This window comes from Strix uralensis, chromosome 3 (assembly GCF_047716275.1).
Source record: "Strix uralensis isolate ZFMK-TIS-50842 chromosome 3, bStrUra1, whole genome shotgun sequence".
In the NCBI taxonomy this organism is placed as follows: Eukaryota; Metazoa; Chordata; class Aves; order Strigiformes; family Strigidae; genus Strix; species Strix uralensis.
The window spans coordinates 39581823-39599199 of NC_133974.1; the positions used below are offsets into that span (position 1 = coordinate 39581823).

At 44.0% G+C, this 17377-nt stretch overlaps 1 protein-coding gene across 3 annotated transcripts in view; it reads right to left on the reverse strand.

Annotated features, from left to right (window-relative positions):
* Window positions 1–14386, reverse strand: part of SNAP91 (synaptosome associated protein 91) — a 73672-nt gene extending 59286 nt beyond the window's left edge. For 2 of the 3 annotated variants that reach the window (XM_074861968.1, XM_074861965.1), the window contains exons 1-2: window positions 14258–14386; window positions 13379–13544 (exon numbers count right to left, since the gene is read on the reverse strand). In XM_074861968.1, the coding sequence (XP_074718069.1) occupies window positions 13379–13508 (130 nt within the window). In that variant the 5' untranslated portion in view covers window positions 13509–13544; window positions 14258–14386. The remainder of the gene's footprint in view (window positions 1–13378; window positions 13545–14257) is intronic. The other variant, XM_074861967.1, reaches the window with a different exon arrangement.
* Window positions 14387–17377: the final 2991 nt, after the last annotated feature.

Genomic DNA, 17377 nt, shown 5'->3' on the forward strand with positions numbered 1-17377 from the left:
ACAACCTTTTATATACAATTTTTTCCTCTCTGCCCACTCATAGGAATACTCATACTACACATTGTATTAAGTGTTTTGCAGGAGAGAGAGCTTTTTCTTCCCTATCAATCACAGGAAGAGTCTGCGGAGAGACAGGGCAGATGACTGAGTACCAGCAAACTTCTCTTGGAGATCCCTCCAATTTCTCAGAGTTTAACTAGCCTCAGAATCTTATTATCACACTACTCCTTTTTAAATACAACAGCGCACCACTTCCTAAATCACCAAATACCTGTTTTGAAAACAAAGCTGAAAAATCTACTGCCCATGTACATTGCTGGATTTTATTCCAATGGAGTTTCATACAGTTTGTACCCCTCCTTCCCCACCATATCAAGGCAAGACATCTGGCTTTAAGTCATCTGCAAAAACCACTCCAGCTCTTTAGCAGTATTAAACCAGTTGTGTTGGATTTGTAACCCTTTTGGTCCTTAAAGATTTATACATATGGTTTTCCTCCTGAGAGGTTCAGGTGCAGCTCTCTTGGAAAGGAGAAAATAAAAGCCAACTGTCAAGTGGCCTTCTACTGGATCTGAAAGGTTGAGACTAAGGCAGCTGTCTCCATAAGTACTAATAATGGGGAAAAGGTGTGATTATACTGTGTCAAAAGAAATTCATGGAACTTGAAGGAGTTGCTACGCAAAAACTATGAAAACTTTTTACTTAAAAGAACAGTTCCCAGAACTTATAGCTCTACTGCCTCTGGGGGAAAATAATGTGCATTACCTTTAGTGTCTACATTGGAGTTCTCTCCTTGAGAGTAGCAGAATTGAAAGATGACATTCAGGCCAGCTGCAGAAGCTCAAGTTTTGGGGTTTTAAGTATGGTCTTTAAGACTGTTAATTAATTTGTGATGAATATATTTTATGGACAAAATCTGAGACCTTACTGACACACATGATTCAACTATTCAGAAGAATAAAAGCTTCAATTTAACTCAGGAATTACATATCTGGAACAACAGAGCTGTCACCCAGAAGATGGGCTACACAAACTCCCTAGTACAACCGTACTAAGGAAAGCGGCTTTTTAGCCTCCCATGCATGAAGTCAGAACACTAAGCAAAGGGGAAAAGGCCCCATAGCCAAAGAATCCTGCCTGATTTCTTCCCAACCACAGCCACTGCAGCTTTTTCAAGCAGCTCCACTGTAGGAAAAGCCTTAGTTATGAACCACAGAATCTTTCCCCTGTCCAAAGCATTAAGAAGCTCAGTCCTGAACCTCATTTGTACAGAATTTACTCACTTTGAATACCAAAGAATTTGTCTTGGGCAAGAATATATGTTCAGCAAAGCAGGGGAAAGAGAAGCAATAACTGATGGTTATGAGGTTAAAATCTAAAAGCAGTTGTCTTGGAGAAATGCCATTCCCCATCCTACTGTAATATGGCATCCTAGATCCCAAACTCTAGGACAAGAAGGGACATGGGAAAAACCCTACTAACACTACAAGTAGCATTTGTGTTAAGCATCTGATCACTAACTTTGCATAAAAAGGAGCTTCTATGCTACATGGCAAATCTCAGACCTCATTCTATGAGCCATTTCCTTCAGTAGCTCAAGCCTGGAAGCCTTAACCAAACTACGCATTAATTTAGAGAAGAAATATGAAACTGTGGCCACCAGCCAATCTTCTGCCAAGCCTTCAAAGTGCTTATTCAATTTCCCCTAAGAGGTAGAATTGTTCTCTCCATCCATGCAAGCATTAAAGCAACAGTCCCATTGCATCCTAGGTCTTGCTGCAAACAACAGAACAAGTTTAAAGGGGGTATATTGTTGCAAGATTATTGCTTAGAAGGATAAAAGTCAATAAGATCTAGTTAATTGACTAGTGTAAGTGGATACCAGAATTCCAGCTGTGACCTGTGATTATCTTTCCATGAGGGTGAACAGCCCCTAACATTACCTGTTGGTTATATCAATTCATAACTCTTATCATATGGCTGTTTACTGGAGTATCAGTAACGGGATCAACCAAGACTTTTATCCAGAACAGCACAGCTACACTAGAAAAGTAAGGATTTCATTTTTGCCACAGCAAAATGGGGTCATTTACTGTAATCTCTGCACCAGAGCATTTTCTAATCAGCCTCTACATGTTGGGCTGATCTTACACTCCAACCACATGTGGCAGAAAGTGGTAATCAACTGAGGCATGGTACATGAGCTATTTGAGTTGTCATGCTGCTGTTTTTATTCTGAGAAGAAATAGCACTGGTTAGTGCTTTCCACCCCCAAATGATCTATTTTCTTCAGAAAACCATTTGTTTTTAATAAACTTGTACAAGTGAAACTGTCACTAGCCTATCAACTCTGCCCAGAACAACAATTCGTAATCCACTACAAATCTGAATGAGACTGAAAATATATTGGAAGCAGTCTGATGTTTCAGCTTCACTACTTAGCTGTTACACATTGGGAATACATAAAAAAAAAAAAGGGTGGGGATGAGACAACGTGCAAGCAACTTCAGTGACATGTTAATTAGCTACAGCCTGTATGCTAGAAACAGATCAGTTGAGTAGGCAGGCTCAGCAGCTGACACATCTAACTTTCAATATCCAGATCATGGTCCATGTTTTTCCTACTCTCTCAGTGGGAATCTTCTGAGAGTCCAGCTGTTTTGTCAGTGGATGCCACGTGACGACACAACATTCAGCAGGGTCAGCCTGAAAAATAACCAAACAAGGCTGGAGAGCCCCTGCACTCTGTCGAGCTGACAAGCCACCAGAAGCTTAGCATGGGTTGAAATTCTTAACTCGGAATGAAATGCCCACAACTATGCAGACAGTCCTGTCAAAAACATGGACATATCTGTTCGAAAAAGAAACCAAGTGCAATGCAAACCTGTCCATACAGTCGGTGCAACAGTACAACCTCCTGGAGGCATACTGAAGCAGTTGCAACTAAACAGCAAGTACTTTATAATACAGGTGCAATCATTTCAATTCATTTTGTCTTGTATCTATGTATTTGTAAGGCAACATAAAGACCATAAGAGTTCCTAAAACCAGACAGCTGTGCCTCTTATGTGAATGCTGTGCCTTAAAACAGTTTTTTACAAACTGACTGATGTCCTTCACAATTAGACAGCTTTACTCTCTCCTTGCTACAAAAAAAAAATTAAATCAAACATGCAATTCCTTTATATTCATTCCCCTGTACTAAACCAATTAAACAAGAATCCTTTGCTTCTACCACACAGACAGGTGAGTTTAAGTCTCAGAAATTTTGAAAAAACTAACATCAAATACCAGTAGACTCTACTCTTCAACACAAGCTTGCAGCCTTTCATATACTGCAGATTTACTGATGTTGCAAAAAAAATCTGTTAAATTCAATGGAACATCCACCTGATAGATGGAAGATGTTAGGAATACTAACATTTAAAAAAACCTGACAGTGCTAAGTTGCTATCTAACGGTTCAAAGTCACCAATGCCTCTGGAAGATGTGTTTACAACTGGCAGTGGAAGTCTCCAAGCTATTGACAAGTGGGGAAGTTGGAATCTGTCATGCAGGCTCGCATCTAGGCAGCAAGGCTTTGTGCAGAGTCAGATCTCTAGACTGGAATACCCAGAAGTGTCAATTAAACTCCAAAGCACGATATGGAGGTGAGTTTTGAAAGGTAATTTCTCATAATACTGCCTAAGCAACTTCCAGCTTCCTGATAAACAAGGGGAAGTTCTTTAAACTCACCTATTCCAAACATAGCAAACTTTGCCTGTTAATACTCTTGCCATACACAAGTAACAGAGCAATTTTAAGTATACTTTCTAGCTTAGCAAAACTAGAAAGACTCTACATGGCTTAGAATGAAAGATGGGATCAGAAAGTCACAGGCAAGGCTAACACACGAAAATAGCGTTGTTTCAGATGCCAGTAACAAACCACTCATGATAAAATGTACATATTTTCAAAACACTGTCGCACTAGATATGCTAACTTCCTCTGGCTTGCTGCCCCATAGCAGAATGTACATTCCCCTATAAATAGGTTTAGATGAAGCTATAAAACTTAGATTAAGAGCTACAGGCACAATAACTGTACTTTGGATGCCAGAGTCAGGCAGCAAGATCCAAACCCAAGTCTCCATTTGAAAAGGTTAGGTTTTAAAACTCCAGGGTTGCTAAAGAACTGATAGAATGGTACGTTAAAGCTTTCATCTATATTCAACCTCTACGTAATAAGAAACAGCAGCCTTCCGAGCCAGGAAACAGGCCAGCTGGCTTCCCCCTTTCATACAAGTCCTGCACTCTCTGAAACAAGAAGTGAAAGGAAGAGGCCTTTTAAAAACAGTTTGAACTCCCACTTAAGCATGTCTGTGTGGGCTCTTCAATTATGTGTAAAGATGTATGCTCTAGCTAGTGCAGTCCTGCACTGTGGCAAGATAACCAACCACTGCCTTATTTTGGGGACCTTCCTCTAAACTTGTCAACTTGCATATCTATTAAGAATGTGGGTAACAAGTCAGCATGTTTTATACATGCTTTGAGCAGTCATGTCTTCCTCTCACTTCCATGGAGGACCATTTTAGAACATTCTGTAAACTATCAGAGAGACTTAAGAGATAAAACAGAACTATGCCAGAGGCACTAGGAACCTGCCAGGCTCTGCAGGCTAACCGCTGACCATCTGCTATGGAAGCACCCGCTGCCATTGTGTCATCTGCGCTCATGCCAAGCCAAGAGTCAGTTTGAAGTGATCAACGATACTGTCAGTAGCCAAGCCACAGTCTTGTCCCACCTCTTTAGAACAGCAAAGCTTAACACACTTTCTAGAAAAGACATGGGGTTTGGTCCTTTAAATATATGGTAGAACTATCTTAGTGCAATTGAACACCAAACTCTTCAATTTACCCTTACCAGTGTTTCACATCTCAGCCATAACCTGGTCTCCTAAATACCTAGAAACAACTAGCAAAGAACATTGCTTTCTTTTTCATTCCTTCTTTGAGAAAGTAAAGCCACCCTGGCAAAGCACACAGCTCAACTGTTTTGTTAGAGCTCTGTGGCCCAACTACAACACAGGAGTTCCTGCCAACTTGCTTTCTACCTGTGGTACTTTTGCATATTGGCTCACAACCAAGAAAAGAGGTGATTGCCATGAGTCAGACCCAAGCTGTAGACACGTCCTGTCAGCAACCTGCAGTTCTCAGTACATATGAGAGGCAGGGTGTGCTTTCTTGGTGGGCTTCAAGCATGCTCATGCCTATGTACTTGCAAAATCTCCTCTACAAAAATATCATAACACATTTGAGTTTTATCAATAGCTAGAAAAAACAGACTCTAGGAAAGGCAACTGACTGACACACTGCCTCAGCTCAAATGGTCAGAGTACAGATTACATAAATACACAACATTAGCATACCAGGACTTTTCAGCATGCAATCCCTTTCATTAAAGTAAGTTAAGATACAGATATAATCTAAAACAAAGCATGAGATTGCATTATCCTGGGCTGGGAGGAGGAACAGAGGGGTATTTAGACTTGGTTTGTCCGGAAGTCAGTGGTAATACAGTGCACTGCCATTTCCTATACTATGCCTATGACTAAGCTGCAAGCCTCAGATGCCCAGCGGATGCACCACTTGCCAGCAGCCTAGAAAACACTGTTCTAGTACTCCACCTACTTCATGGTGACATTTCAAGGCTGATGTCCAATACCATTTGTGGCACTAGTCCAGATTGCTGGTATATTCCCCCTTCTAGTGGGCTACAACTCTCAACTGCTTCAGCAAATGTTTCACAACCTAAAGAGTTTATGAGCACAAGCAGCTTACTGGTTACCAGCTACGACTGTCGAATATAACTCTTGAGCCCACTCTTGCAAAACTTGTTTTGTATTGATTTTCAATATTTTCAAGCAGCTCTGCAGAAGTAAACATTATCAAAATAGCAAGATCAAAAGTATTAAAAAGAGTTTTATAAGGGTCTAGCATGTGGTTTGCAAGACTACAGAAAAAGCAGACTTTTTCATACTCTGCAAATTGACAAGCTAGCCTCTGCCAAGTATTCTGATTGCCGGCTAGCAATTGCCAACATCTGGTTTATTCAGGTTTTATTTAAGCCATCAAGCTCTCATTCAAGCAAATTTTGGCCAGTACGAAAAATCAAGCAACCATGCCAAGTCTGATGGGGTGGGATACTCTAAGATCAACGTACCAATGAAGCTTCACACTGCAATCTTGCTGGTACTGCTGACTCAGGGGAGCAAAAGTACTGCTGCAAACCCCGTGCTACAGATCACTGCCTGCAAAGCTGCTAGGAAAGCTTCTTACATTGTATCATTTAGTTTGATTTCAGAGTTCAGCCCGGTGCTAGATGACCCATTCTTTCAGCACACTAGGTGTCCCACGCTGAGATTCAGACCTCGATTTCCTGGCTTGCTTTATTCCTTGCTTTTTAGTTCTCATGGTATTAGAAACCCCTCTCTCCAAGCCAGGCAGATTATTGTTCTTAATCTGTATGCCATGTGTTGAAGTCTGGAGAGTCAAGTTTCATCAGACACTCATCAGTGAGACTACTGTACTTGTCCTAAGATGAACTAGTGCTTTTCCACCCTTACCCACATCCTGATCTGTGCCTTGAAAAGAAGCTCCAAAAAAGGAACAGGGCATGTTAACTTAATGATTTTGTTTGGTACCACTGACTCATCTTTAGGCTATAGTAAGACTAAGGGAAGCGATACAATGCCATAACCCCACCCCCAATTTTTCCCCACCCCCAGAAACACTAGAACCAGCTCCTTCAGCAGTACCCTATGTCCACCGCTGACTGAGGAAGGTCTCTCCCCTTCTTTTCTTTGGGGATGTATTGGGTGCACGTGGCAAGGTTTTCGTAGCAGGGGGTGATGCTGCAGCTGTGACCTCTGAAAATAGGGGTCTCTTCCACAGGCTGCGGGGGATATCTGCTCCAGCACCAGGGAGTACCTTCTGCTCCACCTCTGACCTTGGTGTTCCCTCTGCTATTTCACACTTTTTCCCCTCCTCCTCTGCCTGTCCAACGTTTTCTGCCTTTTCTTAAGTATGTTTGCCTGGAGGTGCCACAAGCTTGGCGGATGGGCTCAGCTGTGTCCTGCGGTGGGTCCATTGAGGAGCTGGCTGTGTCTGGCACAGAGCATGCCCTGGTCTCTTCTCACAGAGGCCACCCTTGCAGCCAACACCTTGCCATGCACACCCAGTACCGGGGGGGAAAGGTAAGTAGGGTAGGAAGAGTGAAGTAGTCTCGAGGATCTTGAACATAGGCAGAAAAATAATAGAAGCAGGTGAGCCTCTGCTGTATTACCACTTCTTCAGAAGTAGAGACCAAGAGAGCAGCTACCTCTTTGGCTACCACTTTCTCCATCCAGCAAGAAGCAGGGAAGACAAATAGCATCCAAATGCGCTATGCCCTTCACAGTTATCCTGACTGTCATCTACTTTTAAGCACTCCAGAGGATCCTTCACAGGGCAGAGACAGAGAAGCATGGACTGACCACAGCAACAGAGCACTTTCTTGGACACTTGATAGAATTCCCCACTAGTGGAACAGGCTCAAGTAAGGCACACACAGAAGATAGAAAGTTTAAGAGCCAGGCTGGGAAATCAGAGGCACAAACCAAATCAAACCACAGGAAATCAAACTGCAGATTTTTTTTGTTGGTGTTTAAAAGATGTTCAATTGCTGTTACCCAGGATCTAAGGGAGTGACACTATAAGACTATTATGAAACATATTCAACTACTAAATAGAAGTGATTAAAACTATGGATGGGTCACAGTCATAATGACCATCTCATAAGCAAGGAGGTTCAAAGAAAGACACAGCTACTCCATTATCAAGGTCTACTAATGGAAGTTAGTACAGCAGAAAGACTTGACTTGTCCCAGAATTTGTCAACCATGAACTTGACAAAGCATGCTTAACATAAGGATCTTGATGACTATTGAAAACAGTCTAGGAATACATGCCTTCAGCTGAGGAAAAGCCAAGGGGAGGGAGGACTAGTCAATCTAGCTTTATCAAGTTACACTGTTCGGATGAAAGAAAGTTTAATATTACACTGTCCACCCACTCTTCTGTTTCCTCATCCTCCCTTTCCTTTCCTTATTGCACCATAAGAAGACTTAAAACACAGAACAGATGCACAAGATCAAGTGATCCTACCCATATTTCAACCTTTGTATCTTAACATGAATTCAAACTTCTATCCAGCTTCAAACATACTTTGAAAAATTGTTAGCCAAGTCTTAGCTTAATTAAAGGGGCAGCCTTTTCTTGTTACTACAAATGCCTTAAAACCAGTATGAGGCCAGAGGGGGAATTGAAGGTTAATGTCATTGAAATACTCAACACCAACTAATCTAAAAAGCCTTCTTATTAGCTCCCTTTACCCATGACAGACATTTCTACTCCTGTTCAGAGATCTACATACCTCCAAATGAAGTGAGTCTTCAATACTGTTTTGGGAAAGGACATGGGAGAAGCCCACAGAAACAGAGCACTATTGAACATAGCGACTGATGACAAGTCCTTATACACACACCAAAAAAATGGGTGTGCTAATCCAATATCCATTAATGAATGAAATAAAAGAGTTGCTTGCTTGGATTCTTTTTTTCAGGTGTGAAAGAGATACATTGGGGTGACAAGGAGTTCATAATTTAGAATACACCCCAGCTGTGACAACCAAAACCAAGACACTGTATTACAGCTGATCTTCAATGCTAACTTTTAAACAAAGTCAGTTCTCTCGTGCATGGAAACTGTGACAAATTATAAGATATAGTGAGACATACAAAAGTAGTTTCATTTGTAAAGTGCAAAGGATTAAGCCCCATTTGTACAGGGACTCTGTTCTTGGCAATCTTCTTGAAGGTACTTCCACGGCCATAAAGACAAAGTGTCACCTGGACTGCAGAGCAATGCAGCACTCGTATGTCTGCACTACTCCCGCTAGGAAAGCGCCCCAAGTGCCAACAGTCTTGGAACACTCCCCAAATCACTTCAACAGCAAACAACTTCTGAAACATACATCCAAGTTAGCCTTAGCAGTCACTGAGGTCTAGTGACTCAAGATAGCACCACTGACCCCCACCTCTCCAAAAACACAGAGACAGATATACTCCTCAGGAATGAGATAGAGGTTTCTTAGACTAACCTGTGGGATCTAGCAACTTTATCTTTACTGAGCCTAGGAAAAAAAGTTTAACCCATTGTTTTTGGTCAACAGCCACTTCTGTTTCAACACTAGAGACCACAGTGATTCAAACATGTTAGGTCATCCCCACAGTTTGCAGGAGAAAGGCAAAACACTGCAGGAACAAAGTGTCTGTATAAGCAAAATACTGACACCAGCCTGCAGTTCGGTTACCAGCATGAATTAAACTATAAATTTCCTTATAGAGCCTTTGTTTGTCAGCCACGTACAAATACACAAAATTAGACTTGGGATGGAAAGTTGTTACTACAGATACACAAGTCATCTCCACAGCCACAGAAAATCAAGTCCTGATCTTCATCTGTTTTATTTCCAGATTTCATGAAAACCTCCCAGCTCCTGATCAGGCCTCCAGAAGGGCCTTCTACCTCATGAGAATTATTTTGTAGAAGTAAGGAGGCACCACGTGGTCTTTTTAGACTACACTCTCCAGAACTTCCTCCTTCTGCAAAACAATTCACTCAAGAAAATAAGTCAAGGAAAATCCCAGCCATTTTCATCATTTTCAGAAACAGGAACATGTTACAACCAACTGCAGACACAACAACCCACTGGTTTCCAATTCACTTCCCTAAATGAAAGCTCAATGGTCTGTTTCTGAGCGAGATCCTTTATAAAAGGAGCTAAGTTCAGATCTACCTATTTTTCCCTCATCTATCATGTATTTTAACATTTGAAAGTCAAGTTATTTCCCTTCTCCAAAAGCTTCTCCCCATTGACAGCATCAGTCACCCTCATTTGAGGCTGGAAGCTGCCTTTTACTTGCCCCACACAATTAAATCTCCAGTGAAGCCTTAACACATCTTTCAGAACAATTCTGAGAATGAAACTTCTATGCTGTGCACTAGGCTTGCCCTCCCAGTTCAATTACCACAGCTTGTACATCCTTAATGTAGCCCAAATATCTCATTCACCCATGCTGCAATGGCCCTTCTCACTGCAGCAAAATCAAGTTGCTAATCCCCACTTCTTCATGGGAATGCTTCCGCATTTGCTCTAGCTAATTGTAATTTATTTAACACATGGCTAGCTGAGGGAGATGAATCCATATCATTGTGGCGACTTTAAGACAACTTTGACAACAGTTTGGTAAGTTCAAAAGGGTCAGAGCTGTAACATGCCAACTGCAACAGCTTGTCCCAAACCATTGGAGCATCCTAGATTTACATTTCTTTTCTCCCCACAGGTACTTGGGAAATGCATTTAATGCCATCTGGCACTACTTCAGCAGTTGATGGAAATTCACTAGTATTAGACCTGGAATTCAAGAAAATGGTAAATTTCACTAATGAGTGTATGATAGGAACCTAATCATACTTCCGTACTTTACATGACAAACCTGTGTAGCACCCAGAGCCCATGCCAAAGGACAGCCACTAATCAGCATCCATATTAAAGCCTGTATTTGAAAGCAAGTACAGAAAACCACACTAAAGTAAACAGCAGCTCAGCTTTTGTTCACAGAAGACTTCTGTTCTCTCCTCCCTTCCTCACACACATGCACTCATACCCAAATCATGCTTTTTATTCCTCAGAGCAAATTCCCTCTAAGTAGTACTCACTAAAGAAACCTAAACCAAACAAAAAAACCTCACCCCACACCTTGTCACCTATCATCTTTCTATATATTTCTGAAACTAATATCTCCTGCAGAAAACATATAAGGACAGGCATCACTGTGTCCCATCCTCACAGGACTACTTAACTCATGTTAAATAGCTGACCTCTCCATTTGATTTACAAAGCCCAGTTGCTAAGCAGGGCAGTGGAAGACAGGTTGTGTGACATGACACCTGGCACTAAGACACTACATAAAATTATGAAGGTCCCTAAGGACACAGAACCCCCACACCAATACTAAAATTACAGCTCTTCATAAAACATCACTCCAACCATCGCTCTCCAGTACCTGAACTTTTAATTGTCTAAATCCTTCCCAGCTTGACTCAAAACTTATCTTAAGGCACTGCAAGTTTTATCTTTCATTCCCTTCTCCACATCTTCAAATGTTACTTACCCAACTTGAAATGCAGTCAGCCACGTGGCTCAGATCTACCTCCACCTAGCAGTACCTCCTGCATGCATAGGGGCATCGCTCTTTCAGAGGATCAACTTGTAATTTCCCCTCTCATTACAATACATAAAGCCATTTTAACACTTGTTCACAAGATACACGTCAAGAGTTCAAGGAATTGCCTATCAATTCATAGTTATGAGGAGATGCCTTGCGTTTAAGAGCCTGAGAATATTTTCTTTTAAAACATAAACTTGATCTTCATTTATAGCCCACAATTTTGAATGTGCATATCTCCCACTGACAAGATTCTGTCTTCGGTGATACCAGATAGTTAAACTCTCAACTGTTATATACAGCTTGGAAAATAGAAGGAAAAATGAACAGGGATATATCTTCCCAGGAAATGGTCATTTGTCTTCCTCTTGTGTGTCTTAAATGCAGGTGGGTATGAAACCGCACAGAATGCTACCGGCTTCTGTTTCCCCTAGGCTCGTTTTCTGAAGTAATATTAGCACCAATACCCAAACACAGTCCCTTTCCAGACCTTAATATAGCACTGGTAAATTATTTCTACCTCACTTTCATCCTGCCTATTCCAGATAGTACTTTTATTTTTATGTATATATATACATATATGTGTGTGTATATATATATATAAATACACACACAGAGACACAGCAGGCTTTTAAATACATGAGCTATGCTTTTTTTTTTAAGCTAAAGCTTCTAGTAACAGATACAGCAGGACAGTCTAGACACAACCTACAGATTAAGAAGTGCAAACAGCTACCAAACAGCAACACAGGAAACATCAATAGATTTTTTTAAAATATACAAGAAAACAAGTGAGAATACATGATATCAAGAACACTGATCTATTTAAACAATGGTTTAGACTCAAGTGAGTCTTCAAACAATGCTCCTTACATCAGCACCTCTTAGACATACATACAAGAGTAGATATACTGGAAGATCGGCATGCTGTTTGCCACTTCAAGGGTTAGCTACAAAGTCATTAGAACAGAAATCTGGAATTATTTTCCAGAAGTAATACTACCTCTTTTTAAGAAATACAGCATCATCAGAATTGTACTTACATGCACCTGCACCAGTATTACTTAGTAATGGCCAGCAGCCAAGAGACTGCTCGGTATAAAACCTGCTGATCTTTACTTGAAAGTATTTCTTACCATGTCCAAAAAAGAATGGGAAAAACACTTAATTTTAGAGATTAAAACCTGCTGTTGATCTACGAGTTCAATGCTGGACAGAGTTACTACTGGTAAACAAGGCCTATTAACATCATACAATTAAGTTCTTTCACCACGCTACTCCTTGGTGTCTCCAAGCAGGGACTGACAGTTGAGTGGGTTGAAAAGAAATAAAACTGTCAAGACAAAACATCACTAGCTCATTGTTTTCTAAGAAACATTTTGACTTCAACCTTGTTTCATGCATTAACTAGATAAAGCCAGTCCAGAATAGATCATAAATGTATGAGCCAAAGCCACCAGCCATCTTCAATAAAACGTGATGCAAACTATTGGACAGCTCATGAAGTTGCTGTCAGATATTTGGGACTTCAGCAACAGCCCTTAGACTCTCCAAAGGCTGTCCCAACCTAGAGCGTAGCGTTATCCAAGCGCCTAGCCATTTACGCACACCACCATCTAAACTTCTTCAGAGGTCTGCTGTGGCGATGGTCACACTCCTACCGGTGCTTGGCCGGCTCCTGGCGTAGCATTTATGTCCCTGCCTAGCTTAATCCTGCCCAAAGCAGGCAGTGACGAGCGTGTGTCCATTTTACCCTGTGTCCAATTCCCTCCCCTTTTTCCAAGCCCCTACTCCACAAGGCAGGCTTTGCACTGCCTTCCTGGATAAAAGGCAAGAGGTCATAAGGAAAAAACAAACAAAAAAAAAATGGCCGAAAGAGCAGTATTATGCAATAAGAGAAGAAATGCAATAATAACTCATCCTCTCCCGGAGATTTCTCATAACCCTTACGGTTTGCAAGCTGGATTACAGCAAGCGCGACAGCCAGACGGCTCCAGGGCACGCCAAGGAGCCCCGTGGGCAGCCTCCTCAGCCCCGGGGCTTCACGGGGGAAACAAAAAGGGGTGCTCACAGTCCAGGTGCTTCTTCTTGGGCCCCATCACTTCATGCGTGGTGGCTTTGCAGACGGCTCTGGCTACGGCTGATCCCGTAACGCTGTACTGAGCAGCTGCGATGCGATCTGTCAGCGTCTGACCCGACATCTTCGGCTGGCGTGCCTGCTCCTGCTGCTGCCTGCTCTGCAGAGGCGGAAAACACGGGAGGGGAAGGGGAGATTCCGGGTTTATCGCCGGGGAGGGGGCGGGGGGGGGGGGGGGGACAACACGAACGACACGGTCACGGCAGAGACACGTACGGACACAGACACACACCCGCGCCACACGCACAATGCTCCTTCAGGCAGCCCGGCCCCTCCCGAGGCGCAGCCCCCCCGCCCCGTTGTGTAAGCCTTCGCTTCACTAGAAGCCGCCCGGGGCAAAAATAAAGGGTATTTTAGGCGAGGATGAAGGAGAGGATGAAGGGGAAATAATGATGGTAGCAGAAGGAGGCTGCACACAAATAACGTACGACCCCCCCGGGGGAGTGGAGGGGGGGGAAGGACCCCCACTCCCCCCCCACCTGCCCCGGCAGCGCCCGCCCCCTGAGCCGGCCCGCGGAGGAGCCGCCGCCGCGCCCCGGCCCCGCCGCAGCGCCCGCCCCGCCGCCTCCCCGATGGGAGATTATGGCACCGTTGCGCCATGTTATGCCCTCCCGGTGCCTCCCGCCACCGCCACCCCCCGGCCCCGATGGGGACCCCCCACCCACCCCCCCGCGCCAGGAAACGGGGGAAACGGGGCGCCGCTGGATGCGGCGGCGCCCAGCGCCATGCAGCAGCCCCAGGCAGCGCGGCGGAGCGGGGGGGGGGGTGGGGTGGGGTGGGGAGACGAGGATGAAGCGAGCGCCAGCGCCCGACCTGTCAGTGCGTCCTTCCCTCCCGTCCTCCGGCCGCCGCCGCTCCGGGGAGGGCACCGCCGCCTCCCGCCGCGACCGCTCTCCGGCCTGGCCCGCCGCGCTGCCCACTGGCGAGGCGCCCCGCGGCGCGGCAGCAGCCCCCCCCCTCCCTCCCACCCTCCCTCCCCCCGGCCCCGGTAGCCCCAGGTGCGGGGCGGGCTGCCCCCTCCCTCCCGCCGCCGGGGATGCGCTGGGCGTCCACGCCCGGGAGCCGCCGCTGCTATTTCCAGCCGGCGGCTTAATCCTCCCGCAGCCTCATCCCCGCGCTATGCCGCAGCAGCGCCGCCCCCTACCCCGGTGCAGAGGGCGGGACGGCGCGGCGCGGCGCTGCCGTTACCGCCGCAGGTCGGTGGCCCGGCGCAGTCAGGTGATCCCGCTCGGCTCGGCGCGGCGCGGCCGGGTCTGGCCGGGCCACCCGGTACCGCGGGGGAGAGACACCCCCCACCCCCGGCCCCGCCGCGCCTCTTAAAGGGGACGCCGCGCCCCACCGCCCGCCCGGGGCGCGGCGGCGCGTGTCCCCCCTCCCCGCCCTCGCCTCCCCCTTCCCGGAGAGGGCGGCCGGCCGGCCGGCCGGGGGTGTCCCCTCGCGGGTGCCGTCTGGGGGAGCCCGGTGGGCATCCGCGGGGCCCGGAGGTTGGGGGGGAGCCGGAGCCACTGATGCTTCCTCTGCCTGCAGCGTGGTCCTGCCGTTAACGCTTAAAATGATGCCCTGAGGGATCCCAAAACTGCACGTACACTGGATTTCTCCAGAATCTTTTTCTGATGATGTTGTTATTACCAAAGATATCCGAAATACGTCCCCAGAAGGGTTTTCTTTCTGTTACCTAAGATATCCTAAAGGTCTTGGTTACAACCGAGCGCTGTGCTGGGGAGGATATATTGCCACAATTTTATTGTGTAACTGAAGCCTAACGGAGTGATCTGTGGAGTACTGAGAAATGCGGCGTACATGTATCACCAGCAATTGGCTGAACTTACTTTTGGAGTAAAGTGGCTTAAGTGGGTGGAGTCCAAATGAAATGGTACCGGTAGCAATTACTTCGAGGTGCCATTGGAACAAATTTCAGATGATGCAAGTGCACGTTATTAATTAGCTGAAGAAAACAGTACGTACAGTCGGTGTTGAAGATTTGTGCATATGAAGTGATAATTGCGTTGTGTTGAATACAAAGACATACAGCACCACTTTCCTTTATTATCCTAGGAGCAGAACACTGACGAGGGATTGTGGTCTGTGACAGTATGAAACAGCAGCTTTTTTACTACCTTTTTTTTTTTTTTTTTCCTAATAACCAAGAGATTTTGAAGTCCTAGGTAGTCTGAAAGCTTGGGAATCCTGTTGAAACAATGTCCAAAAGTTCAAGTTACTGTTTCTATGGAAAATCTCTTCCAAAATAATTGTTCAAAAGGTGCTTGTGTCCATTGAAGAAATGTGTTCGAATTTTCAGGCTTTTGATATTGGTTAAACCTTCATTTTTCAGACCAGATAAGAGTCGTTTGGATTTCAAGATTCAAATGTTTTCTCAAATGCAGTGTTTGAATATGGAGAGGGATTTCATTTCAAAAAAGATGTAAAGCATATGTTGCTAATGGCTAGCAATAAGCATTAGAAGTCTGCAAACTCTGAATGTTCCCGTAAGTGAGACTCTCATATTCTGATAGTAAGAACATGTCTGTGCTTCTCAGCTCTACTCAGTAATGAGTAGCAAATGAATGAATGCTGGAGCTGCACAGAAAGATAATATAACACTGTGTTCTTTAGCGTTACTATAGTCTACTGTTCAAGTACAGACACATTTTGGTAATATTTAGAAAATGTGTTTCATTTACCATAGAAATGTTAACTTCCATTCCTAGAAATTCATCTTTAATGGGGTGCTATGGGGGGGAGCTGGAAGCATGTCTTAGCAGAGGCACACAGTTTTTCCTCTGTACTTCACGGTTATTGGGGTCATAGTGCCAATTGATTTCAAAGGAAAGAAACAGTTGGAATCTACAGATACTTCATGTTCCATTACTGACATTAAGAGTGACTCTGAACTCTTCTTGTCAGGAGTTTAGAATGGCTTGACTTTCGAAAAGACAGACGGCTTCTTTTTAACAAGAAAAAAAATTACACAAACTGGTTTGGGGTTTGCTGATTCCACCCAGCAGAAATTTAGAGTAGCTTTACTTGCTGCAAGCAAGACAGTTTTCAACTTTATGCTAGGCAAAGTATTCAATTAGTGATGCAACTTTTTATTAATATCTAGTGTACATCTTCAGTGTGAAGGTCTGTATACCTTCTGAACTACTCCATACTGTTACCAGCAGTTTCTGTCACTGAGATTCCTGGCTGAGTCGCCAAAAACTATGATTGTTAATAGCTCATTTTATATCTCCATATTGTCAAGTATTTCAGCAAAAGGTAAGTCAGATACTTTGTACTATTGCCTTAAAATTTATGTTTTACAAACTGAATTTAAATGCAAAAAATAAAGACCATTTTGGTTATAAGCCAGCAGGTGGACAAGTCATGATCTGGAGTATGCAAAGGAACAAATTGCAAGATTGCAATTACAGAAGCATTTTTAAGATGTTATTTTATCTGCCATTACTTGCATATTCAGCAACAAATAACCAGTGTCATGAATAAAAACCAATATGAAAATTTGTCTTATTTAGATCTGTATCATGTTTGGTCAGTACTGCCCTACATGGGACTCTATTTCTTCTTAAAGTCTGTGGATGGACTTCCATTAACTGCCCCATACTAAGATTTTGTTGAGCGAAACCAGGATCACTTGACCCTGAGAGATTCAAGAGGTATTTCAGACAAACCTCATTCTCAAGAAGCATGTCGTCTGAATTTTTGATACACACTGATCTTTCTGAAAACCTGAAGTGCTTTAAGAGGGTGAGAAAAGAGGATGACATCAGTAGTCTTAAAATTCAGAGTAAAGGGATCTGATCTACTGAAGCTGTATAGCTTTTGGATTTAAAAACAGCCACCAACCCCCAAAAAATAATCCAGCCCCACAAAACAGGAGTTTGGGTTTTTAATAAAAGCCACACAGGAAATAGGAACCTTCTTGAATAAGGA